Source organism: Caloenas nicobarica, chromosome 7, assembly GCF_036013445.1.
Source record: "Caloenas nicobarica isolate bCalNic1 chromosome 7, bCalNic1.hap1, whole genome shotgun sequence".
NCBI lineage: Eukaryota > Metazoa > Chordata > Aves > Columbiformes > Columbidae > Caloenas > Caloenas nicobarica.
Genome location: NC_088251.1, coordinates 8,265,886 through 8,285,664, shown reverse-complemented (window position 1 = coordinate 8,285,664; position 19,779 = coordinate 8,265,886). Strand labels below are relative to the sequence as shown.

At 36.3% G+C, this 19,779-nt stretch overlaps 1 protein-coding gene across 1 annotated transcript in view; it reads left to right on the top strand.

Annotated features, from left to right (window-relative positions):
* The window catches only part of ATRNL1 (attractin like 1), a 491,115-nt gene that overhangs the window by 360,666 nt on the left and 110,670 nt on the right, over positions 1 to 19,779 (top strand). The window contains exon 27 of the mRNA XM_065639123.1: positions 6,971 to 7,078. Coding sequence (XP_065495195.1) covers positions 6,971 to 7,078 — 108 coding nt within the window. The remainder of the gene's footprint in view (positions 1 to 6,970; positions 7,079 to 19,779) is intronic.

Below are 19,779 nucleotides of genomic sequence, written 5' to 3'. Positions count from 1 at the left end.
CCTTCTATTCTGCTGTGTACAGTTTGTGCACCGATTTTTGACAGGAGTGTCTGGCGCTTGAAGAGTACGGAGGGGAGCACTGAAAATGGGAGCAGGAGTGGGGAGAGAATATTTACACGCCCACATTTGTTTATGGTTGAGAAGGTTAAAGGGAAACTTGAAATTTATAAAGAACTCCTGTAAAGGAGAAAAGAGGTTTGGTGGGGATTTCTCCTCAGTTGTAAACAGGGAATGTTCTCTAGTGTAGACAGGAGAAGCAGCAATTGGCTCAAAAAGTCAGCATGGATATTTAATTTAGAGCTTAGAAAAGACCTTTCTGGTAAGGGCACTCCAGGCTTCTGGAGTGACTATGGAACGTCCATCACTGGCGCCTTTTTAAGAAGCATATACATCTGCCAGAAGGATCATAATCACGCTGCACCCTGCCTTTGTGTAAGACCGATGCACAGAGGTGAACAAAGTGATCTTATGAGGTACCACTTATTCCCGGGTTCTTTTATTAGACCATATTTGCTATCTTTAAAGTAATCTGAATTGCTATAGGAACAGCTTAAAACTTTATTTCAGAGCTGGGAATTATCAGCTTGACATCTGTTGTCTAAAGTAAGTAACTAAAGCAGTTTTTAACAAATGTGATAATAATGGATATTATCCATGATTGCTCTTTTCAAAAGCAGTAGCTTAATAATGTGGATAGGATGCACTGAGATTTCGTTAATGTAAGGTAGCTTCATACCGTGTCTATTCAACTTACAAAGATGGCACTTACATCGAATGTACTACACTATCAGTGTTAGTAATTCTTTAGAAGACATTTGAAAAGCATTATTTGTGTGACACAATTGTAAATGAAAGAGTTCCAAGGAACAGTTTGCATAATGAAATACCTGAATATCTCATATTCTGAAATAATTACTTTTAACACGTTTCAATATATTCATTTATAAATAACTGTCCTTGGGCAAATACAGTAGAATGTCTTATGTGGAAACATTTTAACATATATAATTAGTGGATCTGGTTCTCCTTTCCTCTGTACACAGAATTAGTTTGCAGAATAAGTATTTTTAGAAATTTTCTTTTAATTGAAAGTGGCTCTGCTAGCTAACAGCAAAATAATCAGCGGTTTGCTGAAATGATTTTTAAAACCCACTTGATTAGGAAGAATAGTGCAGTTCTGGGGTTAGCAAGGCCTACAGAAAGACTTGAGTACCTCCAGAGGAACCTTTAAAATGATTATGGTTACAGAACTGTGTAAACGTGCAGCCTGGATTCATAGTGATCTAAGTGAAAGAGGTAATAGGATTAGGTCTTGTTTAGCACTTAAATTTGAAAGCAGTGAATTGAATCCTGAGCTTGTTGTTGATTCTTAGCACCCAAAAAAATCTTCCCATGCTAAATTAATCTTTAGGGACAAATTCTGAAAGATTGATCACAACTTTATTGTAACATGAGGCTCCGTAAATTACTGGCAAATAAGCATAAACCAGTGTGTCATTTCCATTGTAATAAGCAGTTTTTCATACTCTGAGTGCTTTAGAGACAGGAATTCTAGGCCAGAATCAAAAAGGTCCAAAACCTGAAGTCGCAGTAAATTCACATTTTGCTCTTTGCTTGCTAATGTGCAATACATTAAATGTCTGTTCCTTGGATCTAGCAACAAAATGACCTTTTCAGGGCTCATCTTTTTTTCTCATTTTTGATTTGTTCAAGGGAAATTACAGACGACTGGTATTTGGTTTCCAAAAGGGATACATAAAAACTTGACCTTTTGCAACTGTTATTTTTTGGGATGTGTACACTGTATTTTAAGTATGTCTTAGCTGTTGTTTGCTGGACTATGTCTAGTTTAAATAACCCTTCATTTTATTTAGTATAAAGCTAGGACAAGAAGTATAACTCCTCTCATTTTTTCCCATGACAGACCTTTGCACACACCCGAGAGCACTTTTTCTTGAGGCAATTTTAAAAGAAAGTGGCATACAATAGGCCCTGATATCTTAGGAAGTTTCTATAGAATCTGTTCTGCAGTGCAAATAGCATGTTAGACTATGTCCATCATCGTAAAATCTCATTGCCTACCCAAATGTGCTCTTGTCTAGGGCATTTTCCACTTAACAGGGTGGGAAATGAGACACAAGGAAAGCAAGTGGCCGGGATTATTTAGGAAGTTCATGATGGAGAGGATGAATGAATCCAGATTGTCAGACCACTGTCATGGGTATGGTTATTCCTGCTGCTTGGTTTCCTAATCTGGCTTTTGTCCATCTCTTAAAGTTGTTCTGTCTCCTGCAATCATGGAATGGTGAGCTTTTTTCACCTAAACAAACCCTAAATAGTTAACTTACTATGATTGCCTTTCCGGTGAAATCAGCTGATTTGGAAATTAACCTAGTCAAATAGGTTATTCAACATATAAATGAGAAATTGCTCTCCTTTCCAGCTATGTAAAAAGCTAATTTAATTTGAAGAGATTTGTAACACCAAGAGTTACGATGAGAAAAGTTACAGAGAAGGCAATCTTTGTGTTGTGCAAATTAAAGCAAATAATCAGAGCTTCATTGAAATATCACTATGTATAGTTCAGTTTGAGAAAGAGAATTTAAGATTTTGGAAGAGATTTAAAATGTGTTTCTAACTAAAATGCCTGTGGTAAACTCAGATCTCTATAGTTATTGAAACCCATTTAGATTACTTTTGTTGATTAGTTATGGCAATAAGAAACCTCAAAAATATCCAATGAATGACTGAATTGCACTGCTTGCAGAGACCCTTTTTGCAAGGCTGTCCATTTACATATATTTTTAATTTTTTTTTTTTTTAATGCTTGGAGTTTGTCAAATGCAATGTGATCAGAAATTAGTCAGCACCTCTCTTTTAGATTTTGACCTTTTTCCTCATTGCACACACTTTTCCTATAAAACTCAGATTTAATGCGTGGCATTACTAACAGTTTTGTTGTAGCCTTGTGGTGTTATTCATATCATCCGTTGCCAGGACAGAAACAGGAGAGGAAGAGACCAAGTTGTAACTGTAAATTCAGAGCTGGATGATGAATAAGCAGAAAAGGAATTTCAGTTTAGACTTTTGGAAAATCTTTGTCACTAGGAGGGTGGTGCAGCACTGGACTGTATAGGAGTTGCCAGAGAGATTATAGAATTACCATTCTTCATGGTTTTGAATACTCACCTTAACACAGTCATGGATATCCTGGTACAAACAGTATTCTATTCCAGATGAGAGATCAAGTAAGAAAAAAAAAAAAAAGTCTTCTAAATAGGGAAAAGAAGCAAAATGTTCACACTTTCTAAAATACAAAAGGTTTTAAACATGTCAGCCTGGGATTTCTGAAATGTTGTATTCTGTTAATGTTGAATCATTGTAATACGTATTTTGCATTGGGTGTTTTATTTTACATGAATACAATATGGGCATTAAAATACTTTGAAAGTAAGTCTAAATGTTATGAACCAAAATTAACAAAATTGAAACTTTTCTACTTAAATAAGAACTTTGCAACAAATACATTTCCTTATATAAGATTATATAAGAAGCTATGGGACATTTTAATTTATTCAAAATGCATTGATCAGAGGAAAATGATCCTCATGAGAATTTTTTCGAGCAATGGTAAGATTCAAACTGTATACCCAGGCAAATACTTTCCTATGATACACTTTGACATGGGGAAGCAGGTCCTGTTTCAAAGGTACTTATTTGACTGTCACACCAAAACTCAAAATTAACATAATCTATGGGCAAAGATGTCTACATGTCCATGGAGAATCAGGTGAAGCTTATACTTCCACGACAAGGGACTGATTATGCCAGAATTGTTGGTTGGTCGGTTGGTTGTTTAAGAAATGTTCTCAACTTCTATGAGTTTTGAGTGAGAAATTGAACTAATTTGTAATATCCTAACATCTTACTGTTCTTCACTGATGACAAATATAATTCTATATTTTACAAGAAAAACTCTTTAACGGGATATAAATTAATACTTTGAAATTGCTGCAAAATAACAGAGATACCTAAAAAAAAAATCTTGTCAATACTCTTGTACTTAATGACATTTGAAATTATGACGGACCTTGAGATTAGTTGTTTGCTGAGTCAGATAAATGCTTATTGAACTTCTCAGTCCTATGATGAGAAAGTAATGTTTTGAATTTCCCATATTTTTAAGTGAATATTTAGGTGTATGCTTAATATTTGAATAATAAGACAAATATTATAGATTAAATTGGTCATAAAATATTCAAATATCACATGTTAATAGTCTCCATCTATTCTTTTCTCAAAGTAAATATTCCTAATTACTGAAGAAGTATGTATTTCTTTTTTGTTTGTATGATTTTTAAATGAAGTAATTTTTTTATATGAATACATAAGTAACACCAACGTAGTTTCACTTCCCACTATCCTATGTTTATTCTGCCTCAGCTATTATGAAATCTGTGTAGTTTTTTTAATCTCTTTGACTGCTGAGAAAAAGGTAAGGAAGAGTTTTTTCACTCTTCCCTTAATGCCCGTGTTCGGAGAGTTTTCCTGTTTTTTGGCCTATAGCTGAATGATGGGAATTCCCCCATGCCTGTATGGGCTACATAAAGCAGCGTGTGACTGGAGCAGAGGGTGTCACACCTGAATGCCACCTGCCACGCGATAATCTAAACTCACCAGCTTTTCTATAACTGGAACTTTGCCTTTGTCCCAGTCTTGATCTATGGACAGTTGCAGATGGTGGGATTTAGTGACCTTTTCCAGCCACAAAACTGATTTTAAACATCATCGTGTCTCCCTGTATTTCTCCTCATTGCATCTTATATTTCCTGTTGTGCACCTTACAGGCAGCTTTAAAATGCTGAACAGAAAGAAGCAGTATTTGCATAGGGAACTTGTCTTTGATGTGCAAGTGCTCAGCTGCCAAACTCGGCAGCGCTTCATGGGCAGCCGACCGTTTTAAAGATTTCATTCTTGTTTACAGAGCTAATTAAGAATCTTCATAGTAGTCTTTTCAAATGACAGGGTATCAAAATTACTGTGACTGCCTTGTGAATGGAAAGGTTTTACTGAATGCCTGACCAGGAGCAGAGGGGAAGAAAACTGCTAGCCTTAAAAAACAGAGAGCATATCAAATACACGTTCCTTTATAGTCTGTATTAAGTAAATATTTTAAATAATGGTTTGTTCATTTGCAGCATAGCTTATTCTGCTCATTTAAGTACTTTCCCCAAGCAGTTATGTTTGTTTAAAACAATGTTTGGTTTCCCATTAAAAAGTAAGCATTTGCCAATAGCTCTGTAGACGTACAATACTGTAATGAGTTCCATATGGCAGGATCGCTCTAATAACATTGCTTTCTTTAAATTTTATTATTTTAGGAAGAAAAGGAGCTAGATGTAGTAATCTTAGCATGTAGTCACTCTGTATGTTATGCTTTAAATTTTTGTGGTCTTTGTCGAGTTGTTGGTAAGACTGGAGGGTCATAGTAGTTCTTTCTGGCTGTAAAATCTATGACTATATTGTATTGATGCAAATCAGTGCTGATGTAAGTAAGTATATAGAGAGCATCAGTTTCGTTTTTAAATGAAGGGTTAAAGATGCATTTTCAACCATCTAGATATTCATACTAGGCTTTTATTTATTCTGTATATAAAACACGCAGTTTCACCCAGAGACATATCAATTATCCTCTTGGTATGATATACTGGGAACCCATTTATGCGGTTACTTAGTGACAAATATGCTGCATGCTTATAAAAACCAGGCCTTAGGAATGTACTGGGTATGCATTAGGAAACTACTATAATGATTTGAATTTTAAGATTATGAGTGCTTCTTTAGACTTCTATAGACTATCTTAAAGTGCAAGTCAAGAAGAAATGCATGAAAAGTATTACAAAACAAGTTTGTTGCTTTGTAACAGACCCTAAATCAAGAGTGTTTATTAGTAAGCTGCCAGCAAATACCTTTTATTATTTCAAAGGCTTTTATGAACAGTACGTCACAGTGCTGGTGTCAATTACATTCAAATGCCAATTTCTAATGTTTCAGGCTTTCAAAGAAATAATAGGGAAAAAATGCTAAGAAAATGAAACTTAGATCTTTTCTAATAAAACATTTTTGCAAGCATTTTGTCTCTTCAAGATGCTGTGACATCCTGTTCAGTTGAAGGAGCACACGACTTTAATTGCACGACTCATTCACTTTAAATATTTAATAATGCTTTTATTAGTTGCACTGAACCGGTGAATTAAGATCTGCAGTATCTAGTGCTGGTCATCATTTTTATTCATCATGGTTTAATAAGCATTATAATTACAGATTGAGGAAGAAATATGAGTTAGCTTTGTGGTTTTGCTTGGGACTCCTGTGCACGCCGGTATGATTGGAAAGGATTATACAAGCTCTGTGAGCATAGCTGATCGTATTCAAATACACTGATGCAGACTTCCCAATTCTGACACATTATTCTTCACATATAAGTAACTGCAGAAAAGATACTGCATAAAATTATGAGTTCTGACACTATTAACTCCATCTGGCTTAGCAGTGAAGTATGAAAATTTGAAGGCCAAGTGGACTTGAACTTGGCAGGTGTTCTAATGCATGCATTATCTGTGGAATTATAATTCAACCATTTTTACCAACCATTTCGCATATTTGCTTGCAACTTGCACAAATAGCAAAGTTATTTAGAGTGAACAGTCAGTTAGGGAAGCTTTCATTTGGAGATTTCATCAGAGTTCACGCTGAAAGACCATTTCTGGACAATATAAGCCCTTCAGGCTCCATTCTCGAGTAAATATAGGTGATGATAATTTAGTATAACTTTCTCCCTTTAAAATTACAAGTGTGACTATTTGCATGCTATTTGCGTTCTTATGTTTTAATGGGAGGTATAGCAGGGCAGACTAATATCTGGTGCGTTTTTTAATGTTTTGTTAAAACATCATTTTTTCCTCATCAGCAACTTATGCGGGAGCGACAGCAGATGGCCAGCCGCCCCTTTGCTTCTGTCGATGTAGCACTGGAAGTAGGAGCTGAGCAAACAGACTTTCTGCGAAGGCCATTAGAGGTAGGAACAGTGGTGCTGACAAGGGACCATTGTGATTTGCATATTTTTATTGCTAGTCTCATCTGCATCTGCTTCTGAAACCAAACAGCATCTGATTACCTGGAGCTGACAAGTCTCAGCTACATATGTTATGCCGTTTTCAAGGTGCATAGTTTTAATAGCATGACATGAGCTGTAACAAAAGCCACTGGAGAATCTATTAGCCTGGGCTGGAGTGACAGTCAGCTCACCTGGCAGTCCTTTCCTGATGGATGTGAGCTGAAGGATTGTAAGATGCAGGCATTAAGGAGGGAGCAAACCTCATGCTAAATCCTTCAAGTACACAATGCCCCCTAGTTAACATCTGTCTTAATTAACAGAGATTACAGCAAACAAACAAACAAAAAAATAAATAAGGCAGCTGTGAGTTGAGTTTCTGTGTTGTGTTTTATATGTGCAGGTTTAAAGAATACAGACTACACTGCATATTTTCATTTGTAGGTAATGGCTATTATACATTACTGCATTCTTTTATTGTAATTGCAGTACATTGGAAAAGAAATAATAATATGCAAGGCAACGTGATATTGGAATGGTGTAATAATGCATGAAATGGATTCTGGAAGTTCCACCTGAAAATAGAGGGTGAATTACAATATATGGATAATAATGAATATCTAATCTAGGTTGGGCTTTTGGTAGCTCATAATCCTCTATTCCTTTACTTTTATTTACAATATTGTGTTTACAGTTATTACTTTATCTTATTTATGGTGGGACCTGAGAATGAGGTGTGATAGCTCTGAAATCTTTCAAGATCGTACTTTTCTTTTCATTGCTGCCAATTCCTCTTAAATTCAAAGCTTCTCTTACTTTTCTCAATAGCCTCTTTCAAAGGAAGATTAAATACACTCTATCAAATCTCTAAGGTTCATGAAGAAGTGAGCAATGTGAAAAACAGATTCATAGGAGAAAGAAAAAGAGTCAGCTCTGGAGTACTTATCAAATTGAGGCGCTCTGTCCTGCTACTGTATAGGAAGCAATCACAACTGTTCTTGCTGACATAATGTAAATACTTGGAAAGATAATGCATAAAAATGCCATATCTCTTTCAAGCATTGTTATTTTCTGACCAAATCCTAGAACCCCACATTCTTCACCAATATCACCATATTTCTGTTTCCTTTTATCTTGGAACAGAAGACCTCTCCAGCTCCCCAGGCTGAGGACACAATGCACTGTAGTTAAAAGTTAACTTTCTTTGAATGTGGTTTCATTGTTTCTATGCTGATATCTGGGAACAATTTCTCTGTTGTCTTTTCAGAGGGAGGCAATGAGTGGGAGCTGAGGCATCCAAACTCTAATTCTGTACATACTGATTATTTAATTAAACTTTAGAAGTAAACATCACAAGTTAATTGCCACATTTTCTTTTCTCATATCTTTTATTTAAAAGAGGTAGATGCTAAAATATTTTAGTTCTATTTTACAGTTTTTATTAGCTTTTCCTTCCTAGCCTAGCATTTTCTAGTAATTATTTAGTATTCAGTATCCATAGTGGGTTTTTTTCCTAATTAATACAAAGTTATACACAGAATGAAGTCCATTCAGAGTTTCCTTGGAATTACAATATACTGATCTATATCAAAACAAAGCATTGTGCTGAGGATTAAATGAATGTGATTCAGGGTATCGATTGTCCTTTGATGTACGTTCTGTAAGAAAGAGCTATATTAGCATCTATCCCAGGTCTTTCCTCCACTTGCAAAAGGACACTAAAAGTTCTAGTTGCCATTCTGTTCTTCATGCTCAGCTCTCTTTTGGGTTGAAGGGAATTTAGATCACACATGTACTTCCAGGATACAATGCTTAAACAATAGGATAGTATGATGTAGCTATAACTTCATTTTGTTGTAGTAAGTTAGAATCATTAAACAATTTTAATAATTCTGTGATATTTGATGCCTATTGTGATCTTTTGAAGTTAGAGATCTTTAGGTGAAAATGAGCAATAGGCAGTAACTCTCTTCAGAATGTTCCACCACTGTTACGGAGATCTTGCACTGATATACCAAGGGTTCCAGTTTCAATGGTGGTGCATTGCATCCCCTCACCTCATACTTGTATTGACAGTGTAATAACTCCGGCACTTCCAATGACATTATATTGATCCATATGTCCTTTGGGCACAGTGTAGTGTCATTGAACTGTTCCAAACATTACTGCAAGTCTCCCATTCAACTGCATAGTAAGACTGCTGTTCATTGACGTAATTTGGCTTACATGATGGTGGTTTTGTACAGCTGGTGTTCTACATTATAACTGGTAGGCTGATACATGTCAATATTCATATGACTATCTACCTGGTAACTCCAGTATGCCATTTGGTTAGCTTTTGGTTTATTGTTTACATGTATTTGTAAATAGCCAGAGCAACTGTTTCACTGTGGAGTTTTATTTTGCAGTAGTAAGGCACTTTTTGCCCAGTGTTTGGAGAACATATCTAAAAAATATAAGAGCATGGGTACGGTACTTGAAATGATTGCTGAGCTAAGACACTTGTAATGCAACTGGTAATATTTGGGTCTATTTTCAGTTAGCTGTAATTTGCAATAGGTTAAAATAAAATCCTGAAAACAGAGTTGAATCTGTGTTATTTTGGGCTGTCTTTCTGCTTCGGAGTCATTACCAGCCAGCCTATCTTTCTTAGTGTTTTGCCAACAAAATGACACTATCTTGATATTAACTTCTTCAAAAAACTTTAATCTGCATCATATTGCACGTGTTTCCTGCTGTCTTAGTGGGTTTTCAAGCATTGGCAATAGCCTTTGCTCTTCCCAATTTAAACCATATTGTTCATCAATCTTTACCTCTTCAGGCTGCCTTTCTATGTAACTGATTCACAACATGACATTAACAAGTCTCATCTTGTCATCCATTTTGTCATGTTGGCCTCATATCAACTACTAAGTACCTCATTGTCAGCTTAAATTTAACACAGAAGAAATCAAACTTAGTTTTTCCCTCGCCCTCCTTCCCTCGTGGTATCACATCAATGACTGTCTTACTAATGATATTGATAGCATGGTAGTATCCTAGATCTGAATTTGTGAAGCAAAACCTATTCCTGCTGTGGCATGATAATCATGATACTAATCTTATACAATTGTCCTATTTAACCCATGCCAGCCCTAATCTGCATCTTCATCTGCTTCCTTTACGGTTGCCGTTTCCCTACTCAGAAGTGAGGAATCCACCCCTCACTCTTCTTCCTCTGTCTTGGGAAGAAAAAAGAGCAGCTGAAAGTTCCTCCAGTGGAGGAGAGGAAGGGAAGTCTGGAAGGCAGAGAACCTCTGGATCCCAAGAGCAGAATGGGCAAGGAGGGATGCAGTGAAGAGGCTGGTCCTCCCGCGAGCAATTTCACATAGCACAGGCCGTTAAGGAGCAGAGTAAGAAAATACCAGAAGGAGCAACCTGATTTAGTTGAATATGTCCATGCTTGTTGCAGGGACTTGGGCTAGATGACCTTTGAGGGTCCCTTCCAAGCCAAACTCTTCTATGATTCTATGATGATACTATGACCCTGTCAAGAGAGTTTGAGAATATTGTGATATTTGGTGATACCACCATAATTTTTTTCAATGCCAGAATCATAAAACACTGAAGTAGCATCATAGATCAACAGAAACAATGCTTCTTATCACTCAGTGCCCTCAATGTCAAAATGCTTTTTATTCCTTTCATTTCTTTTTTTCTAGACGTCTAAGCCATTTCCAGACTTGGTTGCTTTTTGCTGCTCAGTATATCCCAAAAGCTGAATCATTTAGGCTATCTTCATATTCTAAGACTCCTTTAGGCAACATTTTTTCCCCACAATATAAATCACTCTTGAAAATTTACTTCCACTGTGCTGCTGACAGTCATTTTAGTTAATCTATATGTTAAGTGAAAAATAATGAAAATGTTTTTTCTGTCCTGCTTTGTCTAACTTCTGGGTATTTTTCAGCTCATTCAGAGCCCATAAGTTTTTGTGAAACATGGACAGATTTTTTCTTTAGGCCTGTGAGATAAAGTGGGCACTACTGTAAACTCTAATGTGTGGTTATGCTACATCTCTGGACAGCAGAGTCTACTGGGTTACATCTGCTGGAGTAAAGGCAGATGTGTTATTGACTGCATAAGAACCAAGTGCAGATTTCCTTTTATGGTATCTTTACAGTATAACTTGGATGTCTTTTTTTTTTTTTTTTTCAAATCGATGTGCTTTAATAATTATTTCTGCAGAAAAACATGCAGTAAGTCTTTCAGTCATTTTTCCATCAAGTTACTGTATTTCCTTTAGAATTGTCACAGATGTTAGATTGTTCTCTACTTCTGACAAGGTAAGATGATCTCAGGATTCTTGAATTGAAAATTAAATCTAACTTTGTTTCTCTAGCAAGCAGTAGGTAATATTTAGGGTACCTTAAATAAGTTTTGATTTTCAGGCACTTCTGATAACTATGAAGTAAAGATAAGGCCATCATTTCTCATTTATTTGATTAAAGGAACTGGAAGGTATGAACTGACACCAGTAGCTGTTATACCAAAAATGGCTATTGCAAATGAGAGTGACTTATTAAAACACTTTAAAATCCTGTACCAGATGTTTGTGTTTATACCAATAAGCTGTGTTGCTGGTTTCTCCTGTCAATAAGATTTCAGGACCTTTTAGTTTGCTTTACAAATAAATTCCTTTAAGTTGGGTTCATTTTTTGTTTAATTTGAATAATGCAGTGAGTAATTCTTGAAACTGCAACCTAAGCATACTTCATTATTTTGTACAAAAGGAAACTAGTTGTATGCTTCATCAGCATTACACCTGCATTATTTTGATGACATAATGTCTAATATCAAGGAACAGACCCTTCCCAACTCTTTGTTACAGGTCATCACATTGCCCCTTGATATTCTCATTTTCTAATTTTGGTCTCAATGTCAGAGGATAAATTCAGTCCCCTTTTAAGAAAGTAATAATTTATTGAGGAGAATGACGAAACTATACCTAGAATGGTCATCTTGCTTTCAGTGACCATAAATGCAATACATATTTGGCAACAGGATCTGTCAAAGACAAGTGTACTTGCACCTCTTGCTTACTTAAAAAGTAATGCTATATAATTTACAAAGTTGCAGATGGTGGTCACACAAGCTTTTTGGGGACCTGAACTCTGGGAACTTCAAAGAAGTTATTTGTGTACAATACTAATCATTTATTATAATTTTTGTCGAAGATGCAGTCAAATCTGATTATTTATTGTTATGGTGGGGTAACTAGACATTATCCCACGTGACTTGTGGGAAAGCCAGACATTCTCCTGGATGGGGAAGTATAATTTCACTGGCTAATCCATGTTTCTATCTTTGTCATGGTTAGGACTGAGGGAGGTGTAACGCCAAGTGTAGGATATACCTGTGAGCCAGTTCAGCCACAGTCACATAGAACAAGTTGCAGGGTGTTCCGAATGATTCCAGGGACTGCAAAAGCTGTAGCTGGACTCAAGGGAGCAGAAACATAGTTTAGAGACACCTGCCCCATTCATGCTTTTCAATGTCATTCAGAAATAAAGACTGCACTGTTTTTTGTAACCTGTCCCATAGAAGGCTTTGGGTATACATGTGAGGAGTTGGTGTTTTTAGAATTTCAACCCTGAGTTTGTAACTTTCCTAACTAATATTTTTCAGTCCTAACAAAGCTGGGGTTTTTTACTCCTTGCTAATTCCAAGTTTGGATTAGCAATATTGTCCATATGTTATGTCTGTAAGCCAAACTATGCTTGGCACTGGAAAGGGCTTCACAAAGTACTGTCTGGTCGGTGGCACTGCAGCTCAAGGAGGACCAGAGGAGAAAGGATCTAGATGAGAACAATGTGAGCAATCAGACTTAGAAAATGTAACTACATGGAAAAGTCAAGGAAATTGGAGCAGACTATTGAAAGGAGTCAAAATAATAACCTTCAAATATGCAAAAGGTTAGTAGCAATCAGGACGGAAACAATCTTTTCTTTGTGTGCACTGTAGGCAGCAAAGGTGTAATGGACTTAAATTGTGGTAGAGGAGATTTAGGCTGGATATCAGGAAACTCTTCCCATAATAAAGCTGAATCACTGAAAGCAATTGCCCGGTGAGGTGATGGAATTTCTTTTATTGGAAGTTCTTTAGAACAGGTTAACAAACATTTCTCAGGTACCGTGTACCTATAGCTCCATTAGCTTCTCTCCTTTCAGCTGTCTTTATTATTATTCTGATTGGCACCTAGCTCTCCCTTCTGCATATTCTCTGAAAATTTTCCATTTCTGTTGTTTGAACATCTTAATTACCTTCATTGCACCATTAGTTTTCTGTTACTGAGTATTTCCAACCCTTCTTTTCACTTTTGCTGTTTTCATTGATTCACATCCTCACTTTTCTTCCAAGATCAGAAACTGCCATGTCATCTCTGACCCCCAGTATCTCTGTGACTGTAGGTCTGCCTAATAGGATCTCCAATCCATTCCAGAATAGCTTCAATATTCTCCTTGGAGTCTATATTCATGGATGCAATTATTTTTATCTTAACCAGTGCATTACCATTTTTATAGCCTTTTGGAATCCATGCATCCTACACTACTAGATCTCAGAGAAATGTAGTCAGATGATACACCTGACACTGAAGAGAAGAATCTGTATTGGATCAGATTTTCTGTTTTTCTGTATTACTCAAACATCATGCTAAATTTGCAGTCCAGTACCTCAAGATCTCCAATATTTTGTGCTACACTTTGGCCTTGATGGCTCATTCCATTCTTCTTTGCCCATTACTTCAGTCCCGTTCATCTGGAAAACTTTCTCCTGAACTATTGAGTCACTTTATTTTAAATCCTACCTTCAAATCAGTTTTCTTCTTTGCAAATGATCTATTCACCTTGGGTATCCTTTTGTGATATCATGTATGAGGGATGTTATTTCACATACAAAATTTGCGTTCGATAGTTCTCCCATTAGAGAAAAGCATTTATCTGAAAGCACCCTTTTTTGGTCCCTCCAATAACTTATTCCTCATATAATGAACTGTTTTTCATTAAGTAAGAATTTTAGATTTCACACTATTTAATTCCTCTTTCAGTGATCATATGCAACAGTGTAGCTTTGCTCAATTAAATGTCTTTACATTTGCATAAGATTTTTGTCGCTTCTCTCTAGATTTATGTCTAGCAATCTGTGAATGTTCTGAGCCTGTGATTCTGAACAAATACTTAGTCTAGTTGCTCATGCAGGCCGGTCACAGCTATGATTTTTTGTGTGTGTTATGTATATTAACTCTATTCAATGTAAAGTTTATAGATGTTCAATTTCTTGCACGGAATCAAGCGAACAATATTTTAAGATTTTTAAGTAATGGTCTTCTACTTTGGCATATGGAAAATCTAAAATAGCCTTAGAAGTGCTGCCTGGGAATAGCCACGCCATTTTTTCATATAGACCAAATATTTTTGTGTATGTTTATTGCTAAAATGTATTCCAACACCTCAAAAGTTTTTGATGTTTTGACACAGTCCTTAACTTCAAGAAAGTTTTGAAAAAAATTCTAGATTGGTTCTGGAAGGTGTCCAGTCTCTAAATTTACAGAACACACATTTTTAATCCCTATATTCTCTTGTTTGCTTGCTTATTTCTGTTGAGTCAATTTACCTTCATGGGCAAAGAAATATTGTAAGAATGCCTTACACATGATGTATAGGAGATTTTTCTACATGCAGCTTGATGTCCTAGTATTTCATACTAATAAGAGAATTAGCTTATTAGCTTATGTGCTCTAAGATCTGTGTGTTCACAATTAGTTCTGAAAACCTGATTTTGTTCAGTTTTTTTGACAAAAATGTGTCTTTCCACTTCACAAAATTTATTCGGCACATATGCTGCATAATCAGATGACTATAGAAATTGTGTGGATATAAATATATGATTTGTGTTGAACAAAATTGCCAACAAATGTAATGCTCAATTGGAAAAATTAGCAGGAATTTTGGCTGACTAGCTAAATGTAGGTGTTTCAGTGGTATTGGCATGCTGTGAATAGAAATTGTTAAATTATTGTATTACACATAGTTGCAAATTGAAAGTATCAAAATAAATATTCTGATTGTTTTCAAGCAGAAGTGTTTAGTTGTGTCTGTAAATGATGAAAATAATGACAAAGTACATGTCCTATCTACATTAAAATTAATAAATACAATTTTTCTAACATCCTGTTTCATAAAGTAGATAGATACAAAATTTAGTGAATGCAAAACAAAACGTACGGTATGTACCTCTAGGTTTGTCTTTGAACAATGCTCGCTTATGGGAATCTTGCAATTGGATAGCAAATCCATGATGATGAGATTTTTCCGGAATTGTTTAAACTGAACATAACTAAAAAGCACAGAGATTGAGTTTTTTCTCAGTTTAAATTGACTGGGCTTTTCCGTGCACCTGATTTGCACATGCCATTCTCTGGCAGGCTGCTCTTTCTAGTTGTACATATATTTTCTTAGTATTTCTTTTGGTTTTAGCTCAAAAGTTACTTCTCATCTTCAAAGTAGGACATTTCTCTCTTTAAAAGGAAAGGAGAAGAAGAAAAAAATAGATACAGAAACTATAGTATTTCATCAGCTATTTCCCATGTTTCTAGGTGGAATTGGCTACTGTATAGTGTTGTTAGATATTTGGCAACCTGTAGTCCTTGGCTTTGCTTTAGAGGCTTTACCTGCGAGCCATTCCCTAGCTCCATACTTGAGCTTCAGTTCTTCCTGCCAACAACAATACATATTTGAAACCGGAGAAGACAGGAGGCAAAACTGCAGTGCCTTTGCTTTTCTTCATAGAACTTGATGGCCTGCATGTAGTGTTGGATAATCTAACAGGTTATGGCAGTTTTCACTGAAGTTTTATTGTTCTATAACTTCTGTCAAACTAAATTGAGTCTGAAGTGAGTATGAATTCACTGCATAGAAGGCAATGCACCTGCCCTGGTCAGCAGGTGTCTAAACCTCACCTAAGCTCCAGAGAGACATCCCATGTGCTTGCTTTCCAAGACTATTCAACGCAACAGGCACTTTCCTACTTGGTCTACAGACTCAGCTTTCAGAGAGCTATTAATTAAGTTTTGCTTGAGTCCACAGAAAAGACTGAAATATTATGTCTGGTCAGGACAACAAGTAAATTTCAACGATGGCAAAATCTTGCACAGAAACATAGTGAAAATAGCATTTATCCATGAGGTAAGAAAGCCCTGAGCCTGAGGGGGACCATACCCAAGTAACCCCAGGCATCCTGTGGGATTAATCAGATGGTGAAAGGAGAACAGAATAGAGGGAATTCGACTGCTCATGTGACCTGGGCACTTCTCTGGAAGGGGGCAGATGTAAAATGTTCCCTGTGGGCAGGATCCAGAGCTCCAGAATGTGCTCTTTCCGTCTCATTGTCTGACTTTTGTTCTGTCTGCTGCGCTTTGGGTATCATGGCTCTTGAATTTCTGGTTGCATTGTGGCTCAGTTACAGGAAGGATGGAGCGTGTTCCTGTTTAGGTAGATGATGAGCCATCTGGACTAAGTAGAGCCTGAAGCTTGGCTCTCTCCTTACCTGGATCAGGATCACCGTTCTGATGTCTGCTCTACTGTACCAAAGGCAAATGTGGGTCTCACTCTCATTATGTACCCATTATCAGAGCTGGGGGAATTTACTATAAGTGTGCTGCACAGCATTTCTTCTTGTTCCCTGTGTTCTCAGTGGAAGAGGAGGAGGCCTATTTTTTCACAGTTTCCTTTTTCACAGATTGTTTGGAAAGCTATGGTAGTAATTGCTGGTAGATTAGATCACTTCTTTGGTGTGAGAAACCCAAAATTTCAAAGAGACTATGAGGAGGCTGGATATGTAAGTTATAAAGGGCGGATTTAGCAAAGCAGAGGTAGAAACAAAAAGCTTAAAGCGTTAGTTTCAGTAATAATCTCAAGAATTTTCTTATCACACAAAATACTGTAATATTAGAACTTGAAAATGAGTGGGCTCCATCAGGATTTAGGGCCCAATGGTATGATTCTTTAACGGTCCTGAAGGAGCCTTGTCCTCGTACATTGTCTTTTGGAAATCAAAAGATTATGAATGGTATACTGCAGTAAAGTAGAAGCTGCAGTAAAGCAGAAGTTACAAAGGCAGTTAGACTGCAGTGAAATTGGGAAGATCAGTAAGATTTTATCAGGGCCATCTCCACAAGAGGAACTCCTTTTAAAAGTAAGCAATATTTGTGATATGTGATCACTTCCAGTTAAAAATGTAGTGTACTTTACAAATCTAGTAGAGCTTCCTATAACAAAGACTGTAAAATGCTATTGTTCATTAGTGTGAAGTAGTAAAGTTTTTTAACAGATACGCATGAAATAAAATTTTCCTTTTTTCATCTTTGGTGTATATTCAGGTCATTGGAATTATGTTTTAGGGTAGAATCTTGCCTTTCCAAGTGCTATTCCTTACATTACATCCTTGGCAAGATGACCTTTTTCTTATCTTTATTATCCAGCTTTCAGTAAGAACCTGGAAAGTTTGAAGAGACACTTGCTGTCAGCTTCTTGCCTCAACTGTTTAGGCCTTCGAAAAAGATGTATCAATATTGAACCAGCTGGAGTTAATGAAGTTATTCTGTTCTACAAGAAACTTAATGGTTGTTAAAGGAAAAGCCACTGGGCTTCTGGAAAAGTAGACACGCAATTTATTTTATGCTGAGAAGTTTTTTTCAAATTGTAAGAATCAGGAGGAATCAAATGCACCCTTCTGAACACACTTCAATATCAGTTTATGTGCAGACAAGGAAAGCATTATCCAGTGACTCACAAACCTAATTTGTGTTTTGCAGCACAAAACACACAAGTGTAGGACACTCTAAGATCACCACTAAATATACCAAGAGACACTGACGTGACTTTGGCAATGAGATCCAGTGAGATCATTTTCCTCTGGGCACATGGATGCCATAAAGTACATATTTCATTTTTTTGTGTGAAGAATATTAAAAGAAATAAAATATATTACCATTATATAAACAGCACCAGCCAAACATCATAAATTGAATATACATTAAAAAATCTCCAAAACTTACTGTCGCGTGCTCCTATGTACCTTCAGGGCTTAATCATGAATGTTATTTGAGTGACATTCTCCCATCACTCACTTGCTGAACTCAGGAAAGGTAGAGTTGCACCAGGTCCAAATCCAGCACAATTTGTATCTGCTGGAGCAGCATTAAAACTAGGCTACTGAAATAGTATACCTATTCTAATGGATTTATTGAAGAATAGTGGATTTGTGTGTATGCTTAAATGCAGAGTAATTGCAGGAATATATCTTTTTTTAACTTGAAAAAAAGTTTTATTTTTCTCATTTCCCGGTACAATTAAGTGGTAGAAGTAGTACTACAATCTGAATATTTAATTTTCTTTTTCACCAAAATAGCTACAGCATCTTTTTCTGTTCTAGTAGGAAACTTTCATGGACAATATCCATTGAAGTGAGTGTGAAGTGCAGTGTTGTTATGATCTAGCAACAGTTTATAAACAGTTTGCCACTATTTTGCAAAAGTAATAGCTAAAGAAGATTTTAAATAATCTTCTCTAACCTAGGTATCTGTCTTACTAGTGACTTTTTTAAAATTATATGAAGATATAACAGATCAAGGTAAAAAGGAAACAAGAGGAGACCTGGAAGGAGTGCACGAACAATATAGGACCCCAAAGAAAAGCCGTAAGTCATGTGGGGCCCTACAGGAAGATGCATTAGGAACAACAGTTATATATCCCAAAAATGCACTAAATACACATCCAGAAAATGGCACAAAACTGCTTCTATATCTCCCCTAATGTGAAGTCTTCACTGAGTAACATGTTGATAAAATTTGCATGCAACCCAAACCATATTTTGCAAAGCCTAGACATAGTGCTAGAATTTGCATATGCACTGCCTATGACCATTGATATTCACAAGAGGAAATGGCATAAAACCAGTGCATGTAGTGCAAGAGTGTGTGATGTCAGGCTTTCTTTTGTTTGATGTATTTGTTTTGCCTTGTATTTATGTGAGAGCGGGCAAAGTCAGAGAAACTTGTCTAGAATTTGGGGTAAATGATAGGGAGGTTCGTGAAAGTCTGCAGACCAAGTAATATTTCAGTAACATTTTTGACATAATCCTGAGGAACTTAAGTTTCCTGTGATATTTAGAATTGGTCTTGTTCCAAAAAGTTCCATTGTGCAAGATGAGAAAAGGGAAAGAAAACCTTTATGCAGTGTTTTAGATGTGCCATCTTAGCCAATGAGTATTTTGAGGATAAGGTCTGAAACCTGGAATTTATGTTCTTTAGAAAGCCAGCACAGAAAGCAAAGGGTGGTCTGACGTTTTTACAGCAATCTCTGCAACAGCTTTTGCTACTGAGGTGCGCCCTGTTACCGTTTCAGATAGTTTTTCGAAGGGCTTAAAATGTCCAGGTATATCATAGAACTGTAGTTGATGTGAGAGGTAAAAATAGTATAAATCAACTCATTATTGTCCAGATATCTCTTCCAACGGAGAAAGGCAGAAAGCATTACTCAGAAATGCTGCTTAATGAGTTCTGGGCCTGAATAAGAAATTCAAAAGCTCTTCTGTACAATGGGTTATATCGATCATTGTTTGGTACA